Source organism: Ailuropoda melanoleuca, chromosome 6 (assembly GCF_002007445.2).
Source record: "Ailuropoda melanoleuca isolate Jingjing chromosome 6, ASM200744v2, whole genome shotgun sequence".
Classification (NCBI taxonomy): Eukaryota; Metazoa; Chordata; class Mammalia; order Carnivora; family Ursidae; genus Ailuropoda; species Ailuropoda melanoleuca.
Window position 1 is genome coordinate 7,681,885 of NC_048223.1, and position 20,927 is coordinate 7,702,811.

The following is a 20,927-nucleotide window of genomic DNA, read 5'->3' on the forward strand; positions in this document are numbered from 1 at the left end:
TACTAAAAAATGAGAGGATAATATATGTAAATTATAGACCTCTACCTGTTATTAAAATACAGACATTGGAGCAAAGACCATGAATGTGACACATATGTGTCCATTTAGCTTTGTTCTACTCCATGCCCACAGATCACACCCCAGGTTTAGACAATTACTTAAGAAACAGAGTTAATGGTCACCAACACAGCCAGAGAGAAAAACATGTCTAGATTAAAGCAAATTATTACTTCTATTAGAAAAACTTGAAAAACAAATGTTCTTTGGGGGATCAAATACTGTGATCTCTGTATAAAAACATTCTTTGAACCATTCAGCAAATACTTACCAAACATTTACTAAATGTAAGGCACTCTGTGAGTGATAATCTCTACCTTCATAAATATCATATTCAACTAGAGAGTCTAGATATTAAACAACAAACTGATGAACCAGTGTAATGAATACTATGGAAAATGCCCCATCAGGTACTTTGGAAACATATGACACCATGATTGGGGGAGATCAGTCAAGACACTTCCAAAGTGTTACCAAAACTGAGCGTACAAATTAAAAATAAGATTCACAAATGAACTTGAAGACTAGAGAAAAGGATTAGAAATGTTGATCATGTATTATTCTGTTGTTTTCAACACTTTATACTTAGTCAAAGAATGAATATAAACACCAATGCTGTGATTAAAGATAATTATGAATAGTACATACCTATACGAAGATCTCTTTGTAAAACATTCTTATCATAAACATAGAAAGACAAATACTGGAAAGTTCTTGGAATCTCAAAGTAAAATTCTTCACTGAAAAATGGGCTAGAGAGAAAAGAGGAAAGCTCATTAAATTTAAATCTGAGTATCCTCATATAGTATTTTCAATAAAATTAATTACAGACTAAAACACCATAAGGAAAAGTTTCAAAAGCTCCAAAATCATTCTCCATGCTAAGTTTCAGCTAAATCCTGTACAAACCAAGCTGAACTCTGAGAGGACCTCAATTGCCAGGTTAAGATCTTAACAGCTTTTCAGGAGTCCTAAGGACAGAAGACCCAGTTATTGCCTGGGGTCATGTTCACCTAAAGTGGACACAAATGAGAATTCAGGACAGTGTCATTCACATCATCATCATCATCTCAGAAATATGTATAGGTATATCAATCACAATAATACATAACACAAATGGGTAATGTTATGTAAAGCATTATTTAAAAATATTTTTAAGAAATTAAAACAGGTTTTTTTTTAGAATGGGTTTTTTAAAAGACTAACTTTATTAAGGTATAAATTACATGTAATAAAATCTAATTTAAAGACTGGGGCACGTGGGTGGCTCAGTCAGTTGAGCATCCGACTCTTGGTTTCTGCTCAGGTCATGATCTCTGAGTCATGAGGTCAGCTCTGCATCGGGCTCACGAGCTGGATGTGGAGCCTGCTCAAGATTCTCTCTCTCCCTCTCCCCCTTTGCCTCTCCCCTTGCTTGAGCACGCGTGTGCTCTCTCTCTAAAATAAATAAATCTTAAAAAAAAATGAAGTACAGGGGCGCCTGGGTGGCACAGTGGTTGAGCGTCTGCCTTCGTCTCAGGGCGTGATCCTGGTGTTATGGGATCGAGCCCCACATCAGGCTCCTCCGCTATGAGCCTGCTTCTTCCTCTCCCACTCCCCCTGCTTGTGTTCCCTCTCTTGCTGGCTGCCTCTATCTCTGTCAAATAAATAAATAAATACATAAAATCTTAAAAAAAAAAAAAAAGAAGTACAGAGGTTAATGACTTGATAAATTTATAAACCTGTGTTGCTTCCATCCCAATCAAAATATAGTAACATTTCTATCTCCCCATAAAGTTCCCTTATACTCCTCTGTAGCTACCCCAACCATGCCTGCCACAGGCAACCAGCGATCTGATTTCTACTACACAGATCTGTCAAAGAATTTCACATATACGGAATTAAGTAGTATGTACTCTTGTGCCTAGCTTCTTCACTCAGCTTAACAACTATGAGATTTTTCCATTTTGTTGCGTATATAAGTAGTTCATTTGTTTTAACTGCTGCATAATATTCCATTCATGAATATTCCACAATCTATTCTCCTAGTGGTCATGTGAGTTGTTTCCAGTTTGGGCTATTAAAAATAAAGCTGCTATGAACATTTTTATACAAAGCTTTTTCTGGACATATGTTTTCAATTCTTTTGGATAGTTAACTAAAAGAGTAGAATTGCTAAGTTAAAAGGTAGATGAATTTTTAATTTATAAGAAACTGTCAAACTGTTTTCCAACATTTGTGCACCAAACAAATGTGTACCATTTACACTTTTATCAGCAATGCAGGAGAGCTCCAGTTATTCCATATCATTGTCAACTTTTGCTACTGAAAGTCTTTAAAACTAGCTATTCTACTGAATGTGATATGATAAATTTTTACATCTATGTAATCTCTACCCCAATCAAGATCCAGAACATTTCTCTCTCCCCAGACCGTTCCCTTGTGCAATCACCTTCTCCATATTGTCACAGGAACCAGTGATCTGATTTCGATCATGACATATTATGTTCAAGAATCTTTAGTGACAGAAACGATTTTAAACTGCATTTCCTTGATGACTGATGATGATGAATATCTTTTCATGTGCTTGCTGGCCATTTGTAAATATATTCTTTTGGGAAATACCTGTTTGGTTTTTTTCAATTTTTTTAAACGGGCTTTCTTCTTCTTTTTTTTTTTTAAGATTTTATTTATTTATTTGACAGAGAGAGCCAGCCAGCGAGAGAGAGAACACAAGCGGGGGAGTGGGAGAGGAAGAAGCAGGCTCCCAGCGGAAGAGCCTGATGTGGGGCTCGATCCCAGAACACTGGGATCACACCCTGAGCCAAAGGCAGACGCTTAACGACTGCGCCACCCAGGAGCCCCTGGGCTATCTTTCTTCTTATTGGTTTTGTTTTTGTTTTTAAATAAATTCTAGATGCAAGTCCTTTGTCAGAATATTTTCTCCCAGCTGTGGCTTGCCATTTCATTTTCTTGACAGTGTCTGTTGAAGAGTAAAAGGCTCTAATTTTGTTGAAATCCAGTTTATCAATTTTCCTCTTTTATGACTAGTGATTTCTGCATCCTAAGTAAGAAATCTTTGCCTATCCCCAAGCTGCTAAGATTTTTTTCCTATGAAACAACTAATTTTAGATGTTTAAGAATGTTATTTTGATGTTTAGATTCTACGAAGACATGAATCTCTAAAATGCTAGTAAATATCTTTTGTCAAGAGCACCTCTTTCCTGAGAATGTTTAAAGAACTAAACGATACTTCGAAAATGTCACCATAAAATGCAATCTCTTTAGGATGTCATGACTTAAAAAGAAGCTGAAATGCAAAGAAATATACTCTTAGAAAACTTATTTCTAATCTTGTCCAGAAAACAGCTGACTCAGCTTTTTAGTTGTTTATGATGCCTGGTCAACTTTTGTCAATGTATTTTTTCTTCAAATGTAATCAAAATAAACTTTTAAAAGTTGGTCTATCAATGGGGCACCAGGGCGGCTCAGTGGGTTAAGCATCCCACGACTCTTAGTTTTGGCTCAGGTCATGATCTAAGGTCAGGGGATGGAGCGTAGCATGGGGCTCCAGGCTCCACGATCAGCCCCTGCTCTCTCCCCACATGCACTCTCTCTAATAAATAAAATCTTAAAAAAAAAAAAGTTGGGTCTATCAAAATAACTAGAATCCTCTAATTAATCTCAACATAAAAACTGACACAAAAACAACTATTAGGCAAAGACGTGACATGTTTAAGTATTTTCTCCTTTGAATCATTTTATAAACAATTATAAAATGGAGAATTTCCTTTATGTATCACATGTACACAAATATTACCTGCATTTATTTATTTTTTTTAAGACATTTCTTTGAGGGTGGGGGAAGAGGGAGAGGGAGATACGGTCTTAAGCAGACTCCATGCTAAGCACAACACCAGCCACTGGGCTTGATGTCACAACCGAGATCACAACCTAAGCCAAAACCAAGAGTCTGACACCTAAGCGACTGCAACTCAGGTGTCCCTCAAATATTATTTTTATTTATTTATTAAAACATTTTATTTATTTATTTATTTATTTGACAGAGAGAGAGGAGAGAGCACACAAGCAGAGAGAGAGGGAGAAGCAGGCCTCCTACTGGTAAGGAGCCCGATGCGGGCTCGATCCCAGGACCCTGGGATCATGACGTCCTGGGATCATGACCGGAGCCAAAGGCAGACACTTAACCAACTGAGCCACCCAGGCACCTCTCAAATATTATTTTTAAAACACATTCTAAAACCAACTAAGAACACCAGAGAATTATTCACTAAGTCATCTGTATCTCAAATATTATTTTTAAAACACATTCTAAAACCAACTAAGAACACCAGAGAATTATTCACTAAGTCATCTGTATCACTATATCACCACAATATCAACAACCAAATCCCCACATCTGGGCGCCCACTTCTTTATTTAATTAACTAACCAATCCATCTGAAGAAAACTTTTCAATAGGCTGGTAAGGAGCAATGACGAGACTTACATAATTTTAAAAACAACATTTATTTGTATCACTGACATATGATCATGCATATGACTCCTAAGGAAATTCCTGGCATGGGGAAGAAAAGCACTGGGCACAATCAGTATTGCTGTTTTTCAGTTTGTTTATATACCACTTGCTTTTTAAAAGGATCTGAGGTAAAAATTTAGGAGCTACAGATTCCATATGTCACTCTTCCTTACCCGTTACGAAAACTCTATATCCAAACTACCTATAAAAACTGTAATATCCAGAACCCATAAAGATCTAAATGGTATTTACTGATTCTTGACTTGATAGCTTATCACAATAAGGGAAGAAAACACTGACATGAAAGCAAGGTTAGCAAGGGTTTATATTACAGACTCTTTCACCTTATTCCGCAAGGAAAAGTGCTAGGGCGTGCCAAGAGTCCAAGAACCACCTAGTCTAACTATTGAAATAACCTAAAGTAACCACTGCTAGTCTTAAAATATCTTCCAAGTTGCTACGTATCTAGAAAAATAATTTAAGATGGATAAAAATCATTGGTTTCATCATGTTTTCCCAACGCAAGTATCTAGAAAGGCAAGGGTTTAAAAAAGAAAAAGGAAGCTAATTTTAGTTACTAATTTACAAAGCTACACATTAGAAACTACCACAAGTATTCAATGTATGGACAATTACTAGCATTGTATATCACTGATTTTTGTGCAATATGGAATCAGTGTACATTAAGTAACAAATTAAGATTAAGACACTTTCAGGTTCCAATCTCCGTTTTGCTCCTAACTTTCTATATTACATGCACAAATTACTCGCTCTTTTGGTGACCCAGTTTCACCATGTATAACATATAAATAAGAAGAGAATTCTAAAAAACAGGGACACATGATTTTTGACTAAAGATGTGAAGTGTATTACTTCAAATTACGGGGGACTACTAAAGTATTTTCAGCTTTATACAATGCCTTTCCTATGAAGAACACCGCAGACATTCAAAATTACAAACACTGACAATAAAGACACAAAGAGAAAAGCTCCAGAGGCAAAAAAAAAAAAAAAAAAAAAAGGAGGGGGGAAGTGTAATGAAAAAAAGATTATGAAAAAAAGAGCTTCGAAAAATAAATTCTCAAAATGCAATTTACAGGAGTCATGACACTCAGTACTTCACCCACCATACGTTCATTCCAACAACTCCCCACACCCTTGTTTTGACTCTTATCTCTGACCAAGACCGCATCCTGCCAGCACAACTCAGTGCCAGGATTATGTCCACAAACACTATTGCAGGGCAGAGGTGGCACACTCCAATGTTATGAATTACAATGTACTAGGATACTCTGAAAGTGCTATTACACTTTCAAAAGATGAGAAATTTACCCAAGAATTCATTCCCTTATAATGCCCTACTTAGTTCATTGACTTGTATAATTTTAAGAAGTAATTCATTCTCAAGAGAAATAAAACAATGATGTACTCTGAGAAAAGTTCAAATGAATAGGCAAAATTTAGCCTAGAGAATAAACTGAGGTATAGGATAGTTGTTTTCAAAAACTTGAAAGATGTCATGTCAAATATGGATTGAGGTGTTCTCCAGAAATCCAAGGGATAGAATTAGCATAATTAAAAGGAAAATATATTTTGAGGCAATGAAAAGCCACATGAAAGCAAGCACTGCATCTATCTTGCTGTCGCGGATGAATGAATAAATAGCACCCAGCAAGCTCTTGGCATATAGTGGGTTCTCCTTTTGATAGGCATCAACTGACTAAATGTAAGAACTTTCTAAGAGTCAGAATAGTTCTAAGACCAAACAGGCTGCTTAGGGGCAATAAACTCTTTGGTCACTGGAATGAACATTATTAAGCAAATGTCAGATGACCACTGTCAACAATTGTCAGAAGGAACCAAGTGTAAGACAGGTGATTAGTCCAGCTCAGTGAACATTAAGGATCCTTCAAACACCGAGATTCTGTAATTCTAAAAACAAATCCAGAATGTAAAAGAAAAGTTTCAGATAAAGAAAGTCTTTTTAACGATTACAGTCTGGAAAATGTATAAAATTTTATCAATCAATACATATCATATGAAAGATAGTTTACCAATTTTTTACAAACCTTAAAGACTTTTCAACAACTTGGGTACGATAAACTTCTTCCTGGTCCAAATTTATGGTGCAGAAACAATCTCTCATTTTGTTGGGTCCAAGATACGGCAATAAATTTTTCGCTTCACCTGTTGGTACAAAAATTGAAACTGGTGTTAAATACCATCAGCTGCTTCATGCTAAACCTTATACGGGATGAATTCAATCCAAAGAACATGCAAGATATAGCACACACACAAAAAAAACCCCCAAAAAACAAAAAACCCTAGTGATTACAGAAAGAAGGTGATCAACTTGGTCCAGTGAGACTTAAGAGAAGAGCTGTGTGTAGAGGGGAATGTCAGGTCATATTACATCAGTTTCCCTGCTTCTAGAAAGGGCAATCCCCCCACTTGTGCTCTCCAGCCCAATCACCAGCTACCTCAAGGACTTGACTCCACAATCAATCCCTTTCCTGCATCATCATTAACTTTCCTCACTAGTGGATCATTCCCATCAGCACATAAACAAGCTTTTAATATTTCCCAATTTTATTTATTTTATTTCCCAAAAAACACAGAAAGAAAAAAACTCTCCCTTGACTCCACCTCCTCTATGGTGGTATCATTCCATTTCTAGACTCCCTTTCATAGCAAATCTTCTCAAAAGCAATCACTTCTAGTCACATTGTCTCTAATTTCTCACCTTTCATCAGTTCTTCAACCCTTTCCCCAGTCAGCTGCTAACTATATGATGACAATGTCAACTGTTCTAGTGAGGGATGACAATGCTTTCCATACTGCCAAATCCAATGGCCATTTCTCTGTCCTCATCATACTTGATCTGGTGGCACTATTTAGTAGAAGTGAATACTAACATGCCTCCTTTAAAATGCCCTTTTCTTGGCTCCCACAATACACTATTTCTGGCTTTCCTCCTATATCCCTGGCCCTCTGCCTATTTCTTTCCCTCCTCACCTCTAAATGTTGCAATGCTTCAGGGCTCAGTTCTGGACCATCTTCTCTTCTTTCCCTGTGCAAACTTCTTCAGTATGGTGTTAATGCTGATGCGTCTTAGGTCTGCATTTCCAGACCTGATTCTTCTCCTCAACGCTAGACATGAATATCCAACTGCCTCCTTGGATATCCAGTAGGCATCTCAAATTTAACAAGTCCTAGACAAACCATCTGATTTCCTCCCCTAAAACATGCAGTCTACCGCCATTTTCCTCTTTTTCTCATCCTCCCAAAACCTCCCCCACATCCAGTCCATCACTAAATCCAGCAAACCTCCAAAATATATCCCAAACCCAACTACTTCTTGCCTTCACTGGTATCCTCCTAAAACCCACTCTCCACCAAACAGTGTGATCATATTCTTCAGGGCAGTCTCTCCCCTGCTCCAAAACCATTCCATTTCACTGAGAACACAATCCCATTTCTAAATTCTCATTTTCATGGTCTACATTGCCCCACTGTCCTCTCTTCTCTGACCTCTTCCCACTCTTCTCAGTGTTCACCCTTTTTCCATTCATCAACTATGCCAAGTTCATTCAAGCTTAGGGCCTCTGCCTAGAATGCTCTAACCCTACAACTTCACACGGCTGGCTCTACTTATCATTCAGGTCTCAGTTTAAATGTCACTTCCTCAGAGAAACCTTCTCTGACTATTCTGTCTGAAGTAGATAAGCCTGCTACCACAGTCTATTTCTCTGTTTTCTTGAGAGCATTTATAACCATCTGAAACGAGTAATTTTTACGTATTTATCTCCTGCATCTCATTCTTGAGGCCCGAGAACTTGTTAATCACCAAAATCTAAAATCATGACTGTCATACAGTGGACACTTGAGAAATATTTTTCTTTTTTTTTTTTTAAAGATTTTATTTATTTACTTGACAGAGATAGAGACAGCCAGCGAGAGAGGGAACAGAAGCAGGAAGCAGGAGGAGTGGGAGAGGAAGAAGCAGGCTCATAGCAGGAGCCTGATGTGGGGCTCGATCCCAGAACGCCGGGACCATGCCCTGAGCCAAAGGCAGACGCTTAACCGCTGTGCCACCCAGGCGCCCCAAGAAATATTTCTTAAATGAATATTAAAGAAGCTAGTAAGTCTAGCTTTGAAGTTCCTGTGAGATGCCCATGGGCCAAAAGCATACAGAAATGTGTATTCAATTAGGAAAGGAAGGCAGTTGGCATAAGGGAAATAGCACTGCCCTAAGAATGAAACTAACATTCCTGTTTTACCAATAATAATAAATGGCTAAATGGCTTCAGAGAAATCACCAAAACATAGCTTTCCTGAGAACAATTTGGGCTAGATAAAGTCGAGTCTCTGTCTGCTTATCAACTTTAAAACTAAAGGCCATTTAAACCAATGTATTTTAACAAAGCTTATCAGAAACTTAAGCAGCACCTATGAAAAACTCAATAAACCATTTTTTTATTTCAATGAGAAAGTCAGTGGAAGAGCACAAGATACTCATTAAGTTTGCCATTGAGAGATTTAAAAAAAATCAAGTTATCACTTAAACAGAATAAACATACTATGTTCAACTCAAGTCAGAATCAGGAATCTTTCAAATGATTCAAAAATTGACTAATATGGGTTGGCCGTTACAAATAAGCCAGTTTCCAAACAGGAAAAACTAATATATATTTGAATTTGTGTCCCTCCATTTTCCTCTTCCTAAAGACTAGATGTCCCTTCTCTTATTCAAATCTCATCCATCTTCTGAGCTCTCCCTACCCAATTCCCTCACTCTCATTCCACAACACTGTCTACCAATTCTGTTTTCATTACTCTCAACCTTCTTCTCCTTTAAGTCTTTTCTTCTTCTTTGATGTCTCCTCTCTTTATATAATCCACAGTGTTTTGTTTTGTTTTTTAACCCCAAACCCAACTAGGTCACCATAAAGGGCCTAGAATGTAAACAAATTAAGAATTAAATCATAATAAATATGCTCTATATCTAATGAGGGAATCTGGGACACTAAATCACTGCCCTTGAACAGGTTCCCATTTCCATCACATAAGTGCAATGTGAGAAAACCACATTGCATAAATGTATACCTATTCAACCACCCACCATTTTAAGGGGGGATGTAACAGGGATTATTTTGTGCGCAGAATCCAATGAACTTGCCATTATCATATATTTACTTAGAGTAAATAAGAACGTTAAGGTCTATGTAATATACGTAGCACACTCAACAAACATTATTTCCTATAAAAGCAGTTACCATAATCTGTACTCACAGAATATCTGTCACTAAAGCTATGTTTAAATAAACTACACTGAAGGTGAATTCATCCAATCAATGCCCAGTTCACTAATCATACAAACATGCTGATTAAGTCAGCTACCAACACGTTAAACTACAGTAATTAACTGGCACTTTATAAAAAACATAAATCAAAATAATTAACTGCCATTCTATACAAAAATAACTGAAAGTGAAATAATGAATGGTTAGCGAGCTAATAAAAAATGTTGCACCCATTATATCTCTAAGCAGAAAGAGATTATCTTAACAGTACACACTTCACATCAAGCTACACAGAGACAAAAGTGAGGAACTTTGAAAGGCTGTACTTGTCTCGTGTGTGTTATTTGCATAGGGCCTCACCTATGTTCTAATTATAGGAAGGAAGGAAGGAAGGAAGGAAGGGAGGAAGGGAGGAAGGAAAGAAATATAACTACTGCTCCTTGAAAACTTATTCTATAACCTCTGCTCCAATCCTTTCAAAACTTCCTACTCACAGCCTGAAACTGCAATTTGGCCTCTGAATCTATTTCTTTACTAGAACCTTCAAGAACACTAATAATACTTTTTTTTTAGTATTTTATTTATTTGGAAGAGAGAGCACACGCACATGCAAGCAGGGGGAGGGGCAAAGGGAGAGAGAATCTCAAGCAGACTCTGCCCTGAGCATGGAGCCTGAGGTGGGGCTGGATCCTACCACCCCAAGGTCATGACCTGAGCAAAAACCAAGAGTTGAAGGCTTAACTGAGCCACCCAGGCATCCCTAGAACGCTAACAACATTAAGTACCACCAAATCAAATGACTGCAGATCCCAACTTACTCGATCACGCTTCAGCATTTGATAACACCACTTTCCTCAGTTTAGATAACCCATTCTGACGGTTTTGTTATTCCCTCGTTCAGACTTTTCATCTACCTATTAACACTTAAAGAAACTTTTGGCATCCAGAGACCACTATATTGATCACATAGGTGGAGCACAAATTTTACATATTTTTTAACATCATTATAAACAATAAAAATATACTGAAAAACAAATGCTTAAAAGTTTCTCAACATTATTTGATAGGATTATTTGTTATCTTTCTCAATTTATCTATATAGACTATTTGATAATGGCTAGCCTTAAGGAGAATCAGGATCTATATCTGTGGTAGATATGGTAGATCAGTGGTCATCATCCATTTCAACATCCTTTGGTATATGACTTTCTGTACTGCAGAGACTAGAAAGCTAAAAACTACATTCCCCAGTCTTTCTTGTTAGGGTTGTGGATATGATTTAAATTCCACCAATCAGATGCATTCACTAGAAATTTGGAGAGAAGAGAAGGGAGGCTGTATTGAGGCTGCTGCTACTATTAAGCACTGTCACAGAGATACACAAGTTTTGTGCAGTAGTGTTTTCTGAAGTCCTTCTATCCAGTCACAGGTTTCATGGATGTCAAGAAGGGCACAAGGCACCCATTCTATCATACAGGTTGTGGCAGGTGTGGCCTGGCTCTAGAGCCAGGAGTGGCGACAACAGCTTACTGATGAAGATGGCTGCTTGCTAATAGTGGCAGGTTCCGGATCACAGCAGAGGTGGCAAGGTTCTCAGACAAACAGTTAAAAGTAAGTTACAGCTTCCCAATTCTGCAGGTACCTTTCTGATTCTAAAGGAGGTAGTAACTCCCTTGGTAGCTCAGCTGCAATGTGGCATTAGAATTTCATCCATGAGAGTTCAAACTATGTTTCTTCAGTCAGAATTTCTAACAATTCTATAAACCACTTAAAAAAAATTTTTTTTAAAGATTTTTATTTTTTTGAAGAGATAGAGACAGCCAGTGAGAGAGGGAACACAAGCAGGGGGAGTGGGAGAGGAAGAAGCAGGCTCACAGCGGAGGAGCCTGATGTGGGGCTCGATCCCATAACACCAGGATCACGCCCTGAGCCAAAGGCAGATGCTTAACGACTGCGCCACCCAGGCGCCTCCCCCCCCAAATTTTTTTTTAAAGTAGGCTCCACGCTCAGTGTGGAGCCCAACACGGGGCTTGAACTCACAAACCTGAGATCAAGAGCCGGATGCTTAACCAACTGAGCCACGTAGACGCCCCTAAAATCTTTTACTAAGTCTCCTTCTGCTTAAACTAGCTGGAGTTGATTCTGTAACCTAATCCTGACTGGTTTGTTTTTTAGCCTTTATTTCTAACAAATTAGAAAATCGCATCTCACATTACTGACCATCAGAGTTTGGTAAATCTTTCAGCTACATGTGACTATCTGGATCAAACATGGACTCAGAAATTATAAAGCAATACCTCACCGAAAACTACCTTTATTGTTCCATTAGATAATGAGTTGAATAGCACAGCACACTCAAAAAGCGAATGCTTCGAATTGGGAAATGGAGACAAATGGATCTTAATTCTCTGTATTGTTATATGAAAACATTTCATCATTTCCTACTGCAGTATTTGGATGTCTTTTTAAAAATATGCTCAATAATACAGTACTACGCTGATGAATTTGGGAGTGCCAAATTCTCAATACTGACACCATGTAGCCCATTTTGGATACCTCCATCTCACCCTTAAATTTACATATTGGATCTTGACCCTAAAGTAATAAGATTAAAGTACTCAAAACATTCAATATATTGCTAAAATATGATACGTGAGCAAGACAACTGAAATAACGGAAATGGGTTTACTTGCAACTGAATGAAAAAAGGAAATATTTTTAGTTTATCCCTCATTTTTAAGAGTTCTATGCATATCAGGGTATCGCAATATGAAAAGACAGATATTTGTCCTACAAGGTAGCTGCACTGGCCCTACAGCAAATAGTACAGATCTGATTATATTTATAATTGTCACTATTTCCTTCAACAATGAATCAAGATCAGGCGGTATTTTATTGACAAAACAATTGTTCCCCTATGAAGAAAGGAGGCTGGCTTTCAAGCACAACATCTTTTATACTGTAACAACACCATTTCTTATTGAAATTATAGCTGATAAACTAATCCTCCACTGAGCATTTCTTCTCCCTTACAGATATACCGCAAATATGCCAAGAACTGAACTTTCACACTACACATTAGTGGTTTCGTCCAACCATAAAATGAAATAGCCTCTTGCTCATTCACGTCAAAGTAATTGTTTCTCTGCATCATACGTGTCCTGCAACATCACATACATGTTACATAAATTGCTGAAATTAGCTTTGCTCCCCATCCTTCACACTGTTGCCACTTACCTTTTAACATGTAAACATATGTGCCCCCTTTCTCAAACATCTTCAGTGTCTCCACACTACCTACCTTGCAGGATAAAATCAAAAGACCCTTCACGGTCTGGTATTGTCTACTACATGTTTGGCCTCATCTACTTATTTAATCTTTACCCCCACAAGTTACGCTCCAACAGTACTATACTTTTGGCTCCTTGAACACTGTGTTCTCTCATGCCTTTGTACACCGGCAATGCTATTTTCATTTTATGGAATGCTCTTACCTGTTTTTTTCTCCAAAAAGCTCTGCTTAAAGGCATCTTTGTTTGTAGATTCTTCCCTCAACTCCTAGGTAGTCATGTCACTCTTTCCTCTATTCCCTACTGCATCTTACATGTACTTTAACTGCAATGATCGTATTGTATTGCACTTGTTGCATTTCATTCAACAAATAAAATTAAGTGCCTACAACATGCCAGGCACTTTTTTAAATGCAGGGGATATAACAATGAATAGAAGTAAGTCTCTGCCCACATGGAACTGTTGTACAATCTAGACAGGGGAGACAAACATCATAAACTCTTCAGTAAGTATGTAGTATTTATTGCCTTGGAAGAAAACAAAGTAGGATAAGAGAGTTAGGGAATGCCAGACCCAAAGGGTACAGAGAAGGAGGAGAGCAATGTTATTTTATATAGGGAATCAAAGAAGGCCTTTCTATTAAGATATTTGAGCAGATACCTGAAAGACATCAATGAGGAAATGAGCCATGAAGATAGATTATCTGGGGAAAGAGAGGAACAGGCAGAAAGAATAAAACATGCAAAGGTACTAGAAAGGACAGTTTGGCACACTGAAGGGATAGCTAGGAGGCCAGTATGGCTGTAAAACAATAAGCAAAGTGGGAAGAGGTAGGAAACCTTAAGAGATGAGGTAGGGCTGAGGAAAGAAGCAGGTTAAATAGGAAAGTCTTGGGTTTTTCTGAGTGACATGGAAAGCTACTGAAAGATTTTAAGCAGAAGAATGGCATGATCTAACTTTTGTTTTAGAAGAATCACTGCAGAGGGGAAGGGGTGGAAGCAGGAAAGTAGCTAGAAGACTACTGTAGTGACCTTGATTACAGATAACTTAGACCAGGGAGCAATCCTGGCATGGAGAGAAGTGGTCAACTGGGCATATTTTTGAAGATGGAGCCAATAGGATTTTTTATATTCCGGATGTGGGTATGATAGAAAAAGGGGTTAAGGAAGACTTCTTAGAGTTTCAGCCTAAACAGAGGGATGAACAGAGATGCCATTTCCCAGAAGGAGGAGCCTCTTGTTGTGAGAGGGAGATCAACAGTTTGTATTAGGCATCTTAAGTCTGAGATGCCAATTATACATCCAAGTGTAGATGTCAACAGGACAAAGAAGTCCTGGCTGTGGGAAAATTTTAGCATCAACAGTAAGTACATAATATTTATAAAACCACAAGACTATACAAGATCAAAAGGAGAGTAAATATGGATTTAAAAAAAAGAGATTTAAAGACAGCCTTAAAACTCTCTAACCATTTTGAGTTAGTAGAGATGAGAAGGAGCTAGCAAAGGAGACAGCTATACATTTCACCACTGAATTACAAACTTCTCAAAGGAAGGCACCAGTTCTTAGCACCATGCTCTGCTTATGATAGACAATGAAATATATCTACTAAGTTAAGTATGAGTGTGCATATGTGTAGAATTTTAGCATGGACAAAAAGGAAGTTCTAATATCACATCACAAATTATAAAATTGCATATATCTTTTTTCCAGTTGATGTAAGTTGATCTATGTCAACTGTACCAAAGGTTAAAAAAAAAGTTTCCTATATAGCTATCAAAACCACGAAATATAGAACCTTTACAGTGTTAACACAGAGATATCATATTGAAAACAAACCAGTCCTGAAATTCACACATTCAAATATTTACTAACTACACTAAGATGCTAGAGATAGAATAGTGAGAAAAGCAGACAAAACTGTGTTCTCATTGAGCTAACACAAATGGACAGACAATACATAAGTAAAGATGATGTGTTAGTAATTAAGTGTTAGGCAGGAATGAATCATCACATAAATGGGGGGGCAAAGGGGGGCACAGCCCAGAAGGTCCCACTGAGAAGGTGACTTCTGCACGAATACCTGAAGGAAGAGGGAGACAAGTAAATATTTTAGAGAAAACAGTGCTTTCAGTCATTGGCAAAAAGCAAACAATTTAAACCAAGAAGATAAACACCACTGGGAATCAAAACTGATAAGATAACTTAGATTAACAAAAATAAAAAGATGGCCAACTCTCTGTGTACAAGATCAATGGTTCTATGCAAAGGTCACTAGATAGTATGCAGTTTCTACCATACAAATTTTACATAGGACTAGAATTCCAAATACCAGGCTAGGAGGTAGAGATTCTGGTGTATCTGCTTCTAGACATGTATGTGAGTTTGTACATATGTGCTTATGTGTATGTTAGGGGTGGTGGTGTGTGCACTTATACTTGTAGGTTTGTATGTGTGTCTGTGTGTGTCCCACAGGAGGACGATACTTGGAAGTAAGAGAAGATGACAAATATTTATCAAGTAGTCAAGACAGTGCTAAATATTTTCTCAAATATCTTGTTTAATGTGTACAACAACCCTGAGAAGAATTACTGTTTCCCTTTATAAATTAAAACAAAAACAAAAAACAAACAAACAAACAAAACACAGTTACATTGGCTGGTAAGGTGATTTGACAGAAATCAAATTCCAAAGCCTAGTCTTTTCTTTTCACTTTCAATGTCTTTCTGAATACAGCAGTGCTGAGAGGAATAGACACCTATTCCTTTCTGAAATTATCCTAAGGTACCCTGAAGCCCAAGTATATTTGAAAGGATACAAAGTTAAGAACCGAAACAGATCCCAGGGGGATAAACCCCTAAGAAATTGCAAACCAGGGTCCTGAACAAGATGATCCTAAAAAAAGATTACTTGGGGTGAGAGGAAAGCTGAATCATAGTAGATACCATTTACTGAATAAATTAATATATACATTAATACAGCAGATGTTTCTTAAGGGCCTTCATATACATTACTTTATAACCTTCATAGTAATTTCTTCTGAGTGATTTTTTTTCCCCAAATATAGAAATTGGGGGTAGAGGGATAACACTCCAGGAGTAAGGCACAAGTTCTGAAGGTGGGAACAAGAGGAGCACCTCCAAGGAGGCAGTGAATAGTACAAACTGGCTAAAGCATAAAGGGAGATGAAAGGGGAATAAGAAGAGATAAGACTGTAAAGAAAGGGTGGAATCAACAGAATCTGAAATGCCATGCTAGGCAACGAGGGTCACTAAAAGTTTCTGTGTGGTTGGATCTATGCTTCAGGAAAGTTACTCTGACAGTTACAGGACCTAAACTAAGGTACTGAAAGAGCAATGGGAGGAAAAAGAAAACTGGAAGAAATTACTACAGAGACAGAATAGACAGAATTTGGCCTGTGTGACCCAGGATATGATGTTCTAACAACGGGAACAGCAAGCTGAACCGAGGACTAGAACTTTAGATGGGGAAAAGAAAAAAATATGCAAACTTTATCATTTATATCCACAACAACAACAAAAAAACAGTGAAGAAGAATGAATCAAATATGCATTTAAAAATATATACAGCTTCATTGTTGACAAGTTTAGTATAAAATTAAAATGTGTTATGCTACTTAATTATGCACAATAAGATAATCCTATATGTTAACATATAAGGTCTTTCAAATTTTCTTATAAAGTTCAATTTTTATTTCTACGACAAGATAAGAGGTACACATAAATAAACTGTTCATCAACAAAACTGAAAATAGACTTTACCCAGTATCACTACAGCTTATGTTACAGCCCATACTTAACAGTACCACGTGCCAGCAGTACACTAAGTCATCCAGTCTTTTCACAACCCCTTTGAAAGATTAGAAAGACCATAATTCCAAACGTATAGAAGAGGAAACTAAGGCTCAGAAAGGTTAGGTGATTTCTAGAAAAGTTGCAGAAAACTATGCTTTCAACATGCTACACTACCATTTAGCATTCATTTGATTTCTATATATCTAATAAATACTTTGTATAGGATAAAGAAATCTAACATGAGAAGAACTGCCATAATCACACCTGACCTTCCCAAGAGTCTCCTATTCACACTCTTCAAAGTATTAGGTGTTTGATAACGAAAAGTGGGGGAGGTGCCTAAAAATTGCTGAGGAGAAAAAGGTTATGAAGCTATTTCCCTCCTTAGCTGTCACCCTGAAAGCACCACTGGGAAGTTATACATTTGTGATATTATTCAGGCACAGGATGAGAAATGGTACCAATAAGCAATGGTGACTGCTGGAGTATCTCCTACTCAGTAGGGTAGGGCTTTTCATGCATAATTTAAGATGATCAGATAACTAGATCGTCAGCAATTTTTCTCACTCCCAGTAAATGATAAATTATCTTTAAAATATATAATCTGAGATTCTATAATCTCATTCAACTGACAAATTGTAAAAAATCAACACACTACATAATCCCTAACAGAAATCTGGTTCTGCTTAACAACAGGCACTATAATATTAACATGGAACCTGGAAGGTTAAAGAAATCAGGAATAATAGTTTCAGTAACATGAACTCCTATTCCATCGTAAAAATAAAGCACTGTGTAATCATCAACATGCCTAAAAGCAAGGTAATACAACTAACCAAGCACTTGAGTGGGCAAATGGCTCCAGGAATCCAGCAGAGTTTAGAGGGGTTAGCCTAGATGCAGTGAACAAAGAACTTGCTTTGTGCCTATCAAACATCAACAATATACAAGTACAACTTTTTTTTTTAAGGTTTATTTTATTTATTTTAGAGACAGAGAGAGAGAGAGGTGCGGTGAAGGAGCAGAGGGAGAGAATCCCGAGCAGACTCCCTGTTGAGCATGGAGCCCAACGAAGGGCTGGATCCCATGACCCTGAGATCATGACCTGAGCTGAAATCAAGAATTGGACGCTCAACTGATTGAGCCACCCAGGCGCCCCTGCAAGTACAATTCTTGAGAAAGCATAAAGTCAAGGTTAAAGCATAAACTCCAGGGCAACTCCTCAAAAATGTCCTAGTAAGATGCAACTCCTCAGTGGAAAAGTCTACAGAATATAATGAGGAGCCTCTTGCTTTACACAAGTCATATGCATGACAATTACCATAGTTATCTATATTGCTATCATATTAATCACCTCTCACTGAAGTTTAGTCCAGAACAATAAGTTAGGAAACTACATGAAAGGGCAAGTTTTGCAAGGTATTGCCAGAAGCGTCCACGGGTTATACAGATACGTCACCAAGTTGCGGGCAGGATCTTCCTGTAGTTTGTCTTACCCACTTCAGGTTTCACTTTTGAACGTGTGCTGATTCCTAAGCTCCCTACAGCCCCTTTCTCAAGTAGCAAACCAAACTTTGAAGCACATATGGTAGGAATCTCTCCTAGGATAGGCCAATGGTCCCTACAGCTACATGAAGCTTAGCAAGTCTCCTAAACTGACCAACAGAACCCAGTATGGCAAGCAAATGAAAAGCCAGGTGGTGGCAAAACTAAGGACTACATGGATAGCACACAAATGGGACATGGTAGCTATTTCTGATAATGCATCCTGGTGGCCCAAATGCAAAATGGGACTCATTATGATCTAGTACTTAAAAAAAAAAAAAAGTAGCACCCAGATATAAATAAATTGTATCTACAAATGTGCATGCACAAGTATATGCATGTTATGTGTTCTAGGAGAACCATTTACAAGCACAGACAAAAGCACATGAACACAGGCAGAGAGAAGAGTAACATTTTTTGTAAATCCTCTAAACAGTATTAAAGATAAATTTTTATAGCATCCCAACATTCTACTTTTATTGAATATCCATTATATTAGACCATAACCAATTTAGGGATAATTATCAACTTCTTGATAAAAGAAATATACACATCAGTTCTTTTGAATATACCATCTGACAGGCAAATAGGAAGACAAACGGACAGTGACCTCGGTAACTTACAGACCTTCCGAAAACCTGGCTCTGACTTTTTAAACTCTGAGCAAAAAACCCTTTTTGTTGACATACAATCTTTTTCATGAATTTGGATTAAATGAAATAATTTCCAAAGTATACTAACACAGTACATGGAAAAGAACAAATATATTCAAAATTTTTTTTCACTTTCCCCTATCCACTAAGAAAATTTTATATAAAATTGTCCAAATTCAAAACTAAGAGGTTCCTCACCACTCATACAAGTGTTATAATATTTTAAACGATAAAAATTACTCTTTTTACCTCATTCCTCTGAAACACTGAATTTTTTAAAAAGTCAACTTTTTAAAACAGGCAAAGTATATGGGATTTCACTATATTGCTCCTACAAATTTTTGTCTGAAATTCTCTAAAAATAAAAGGTTACCAAAGAACCTGACAGAAAATTTGACTTTACTTCCGGGGCATTCAAAAAGTTACCAAGCCTAACATCTGGCTACCCTTATTTCTGCAGATAGGATAGTCTTCAACAGTAGAGCAAGAGAGCTTGGACTAAAATTGTACCAAATTCATTTATACAAAGTCATTTTTCATAACATTGCTAATATGTAAATACTCTATAGAAAATTAAACCATTTTAAGCAAGGCTAATTCACTTTGTCCACTACTGAGGTAACCAACATTTTATCTCCTTTCAAAAACCTCTTTCTGTGCATTTTCCCATATAACACGTAGAAAAGATAAAACATATACCATTCTAGCGACTTGGTCCTTTCACTCAAATGATACGTCTTGAAGTTCTTTCCTGTCATACTCTGGACACACCTCATTCTTTTTAGCTGCTATGGAATATTTAACATATTATTTACCCATTTTCCTACAATGCACACTTAAGTTGTCTCTATTGTTTGTTTCTCCAACAAGGCAACATTAAACACCTTTATATATGCCTCTTTTGCAAATGTCCAAATGTTTCTGTAGGGTAGATATGTAGTAGAAATGCATAGGGAATATACATTTTTAACAGATCTTGCCAAAATGCTCTCCAACACTGTTTTACCCATTTAAGTTCATAGCAACAGTGAGGAAAGTTACCTATTTCCCTAAACCCCCACCAAATACTGAAATTAACAAGCTTTCCTTTTTTCACAAAATCATAGCTTTTAAAAATTTGCATTCCCCTGGTTTTTATTAAATCTTACCAGTATTTTCTTATGTTTACTGGCCTTTTTTATCTCTTTCTGTGAAATGTCTATTCATATCTTTTATTCTTCTAATGCCCTTATCCTTCTTAAAATCTGTACGAACTTTTTATATATTCTGGACACTAACAAATACAGGGGCAGTACAAGCATATAGGTTAGGAGCAAGATCAGGATGGACCCTGGAGCCAATATGCCCAGTTTGAATGACAACTCCACCAATCACTAGCTGTTTGATCTTGGTCAAGTTACTTAGTTTAGCTCTCTTGTGCCTCTGTTTCCCCACATGTAAAATGTGGATAATAAATTTTATAGAGTTACCATGAGGATTAAATTATTTAATGTGCCAGGGCGCCTGGGTGGCTCAGTCGGTTAAGCATCTTCCTTTGGCTCAGGACATGATCCCAGCCCCATATCAGGCTCCCTGCTCATGCTCAGCGGGGAGTCTGCTTCTCCCTCACTCTCTCCCTCTGCCTCTCTCCCGGGCTTGTGCTCTCTCTCTCTCTCAGATAAATAAATAAATAAATAATTTTTTAAAAAAGATTTATTTCATTTATTTGATAGACAGGCAGCGAGAGAGTGAAAACAAGCAGGGGG

General features: G+C 37.3%; 1 protein-coding gene across 3 annotated transcripts in view; it reads right to left on the minus strand.

The window, feature by feature from the left end:
- RASA2 (RAS p21 protein activator 2) overlaps positions 1-20,197 on the minus strand; it is a 109,331-nt gene extending 89,134 nt beyond the window's left edge. For all 3 annotated transcript variants that reach the window (XM_034661896.1, XM_034661895.1, XM_034661894.1), the window contains exons 1-3: positions 20,154-20,197; positions 6,646-6,763; positions 706-809 (exon numbers count right to left, since the gene is read on the minus strand). In XM_034661896.1, the coding sequence (XP_034517787.1) occupies positions 706-809; positions 6,646-6,722 (181 nt within the window). In that variant the 5' untranslated portion in view covers positions 6,723-6,763; positions 20,154-20,197. The remainder of the gene's footprint in view (positions 1-705; positions 810-6,645; positions 6,764-20,153) is intronic.
- Between the last annotated feature and the right edge of the window lie 730 nt (positions 20,198-20,927).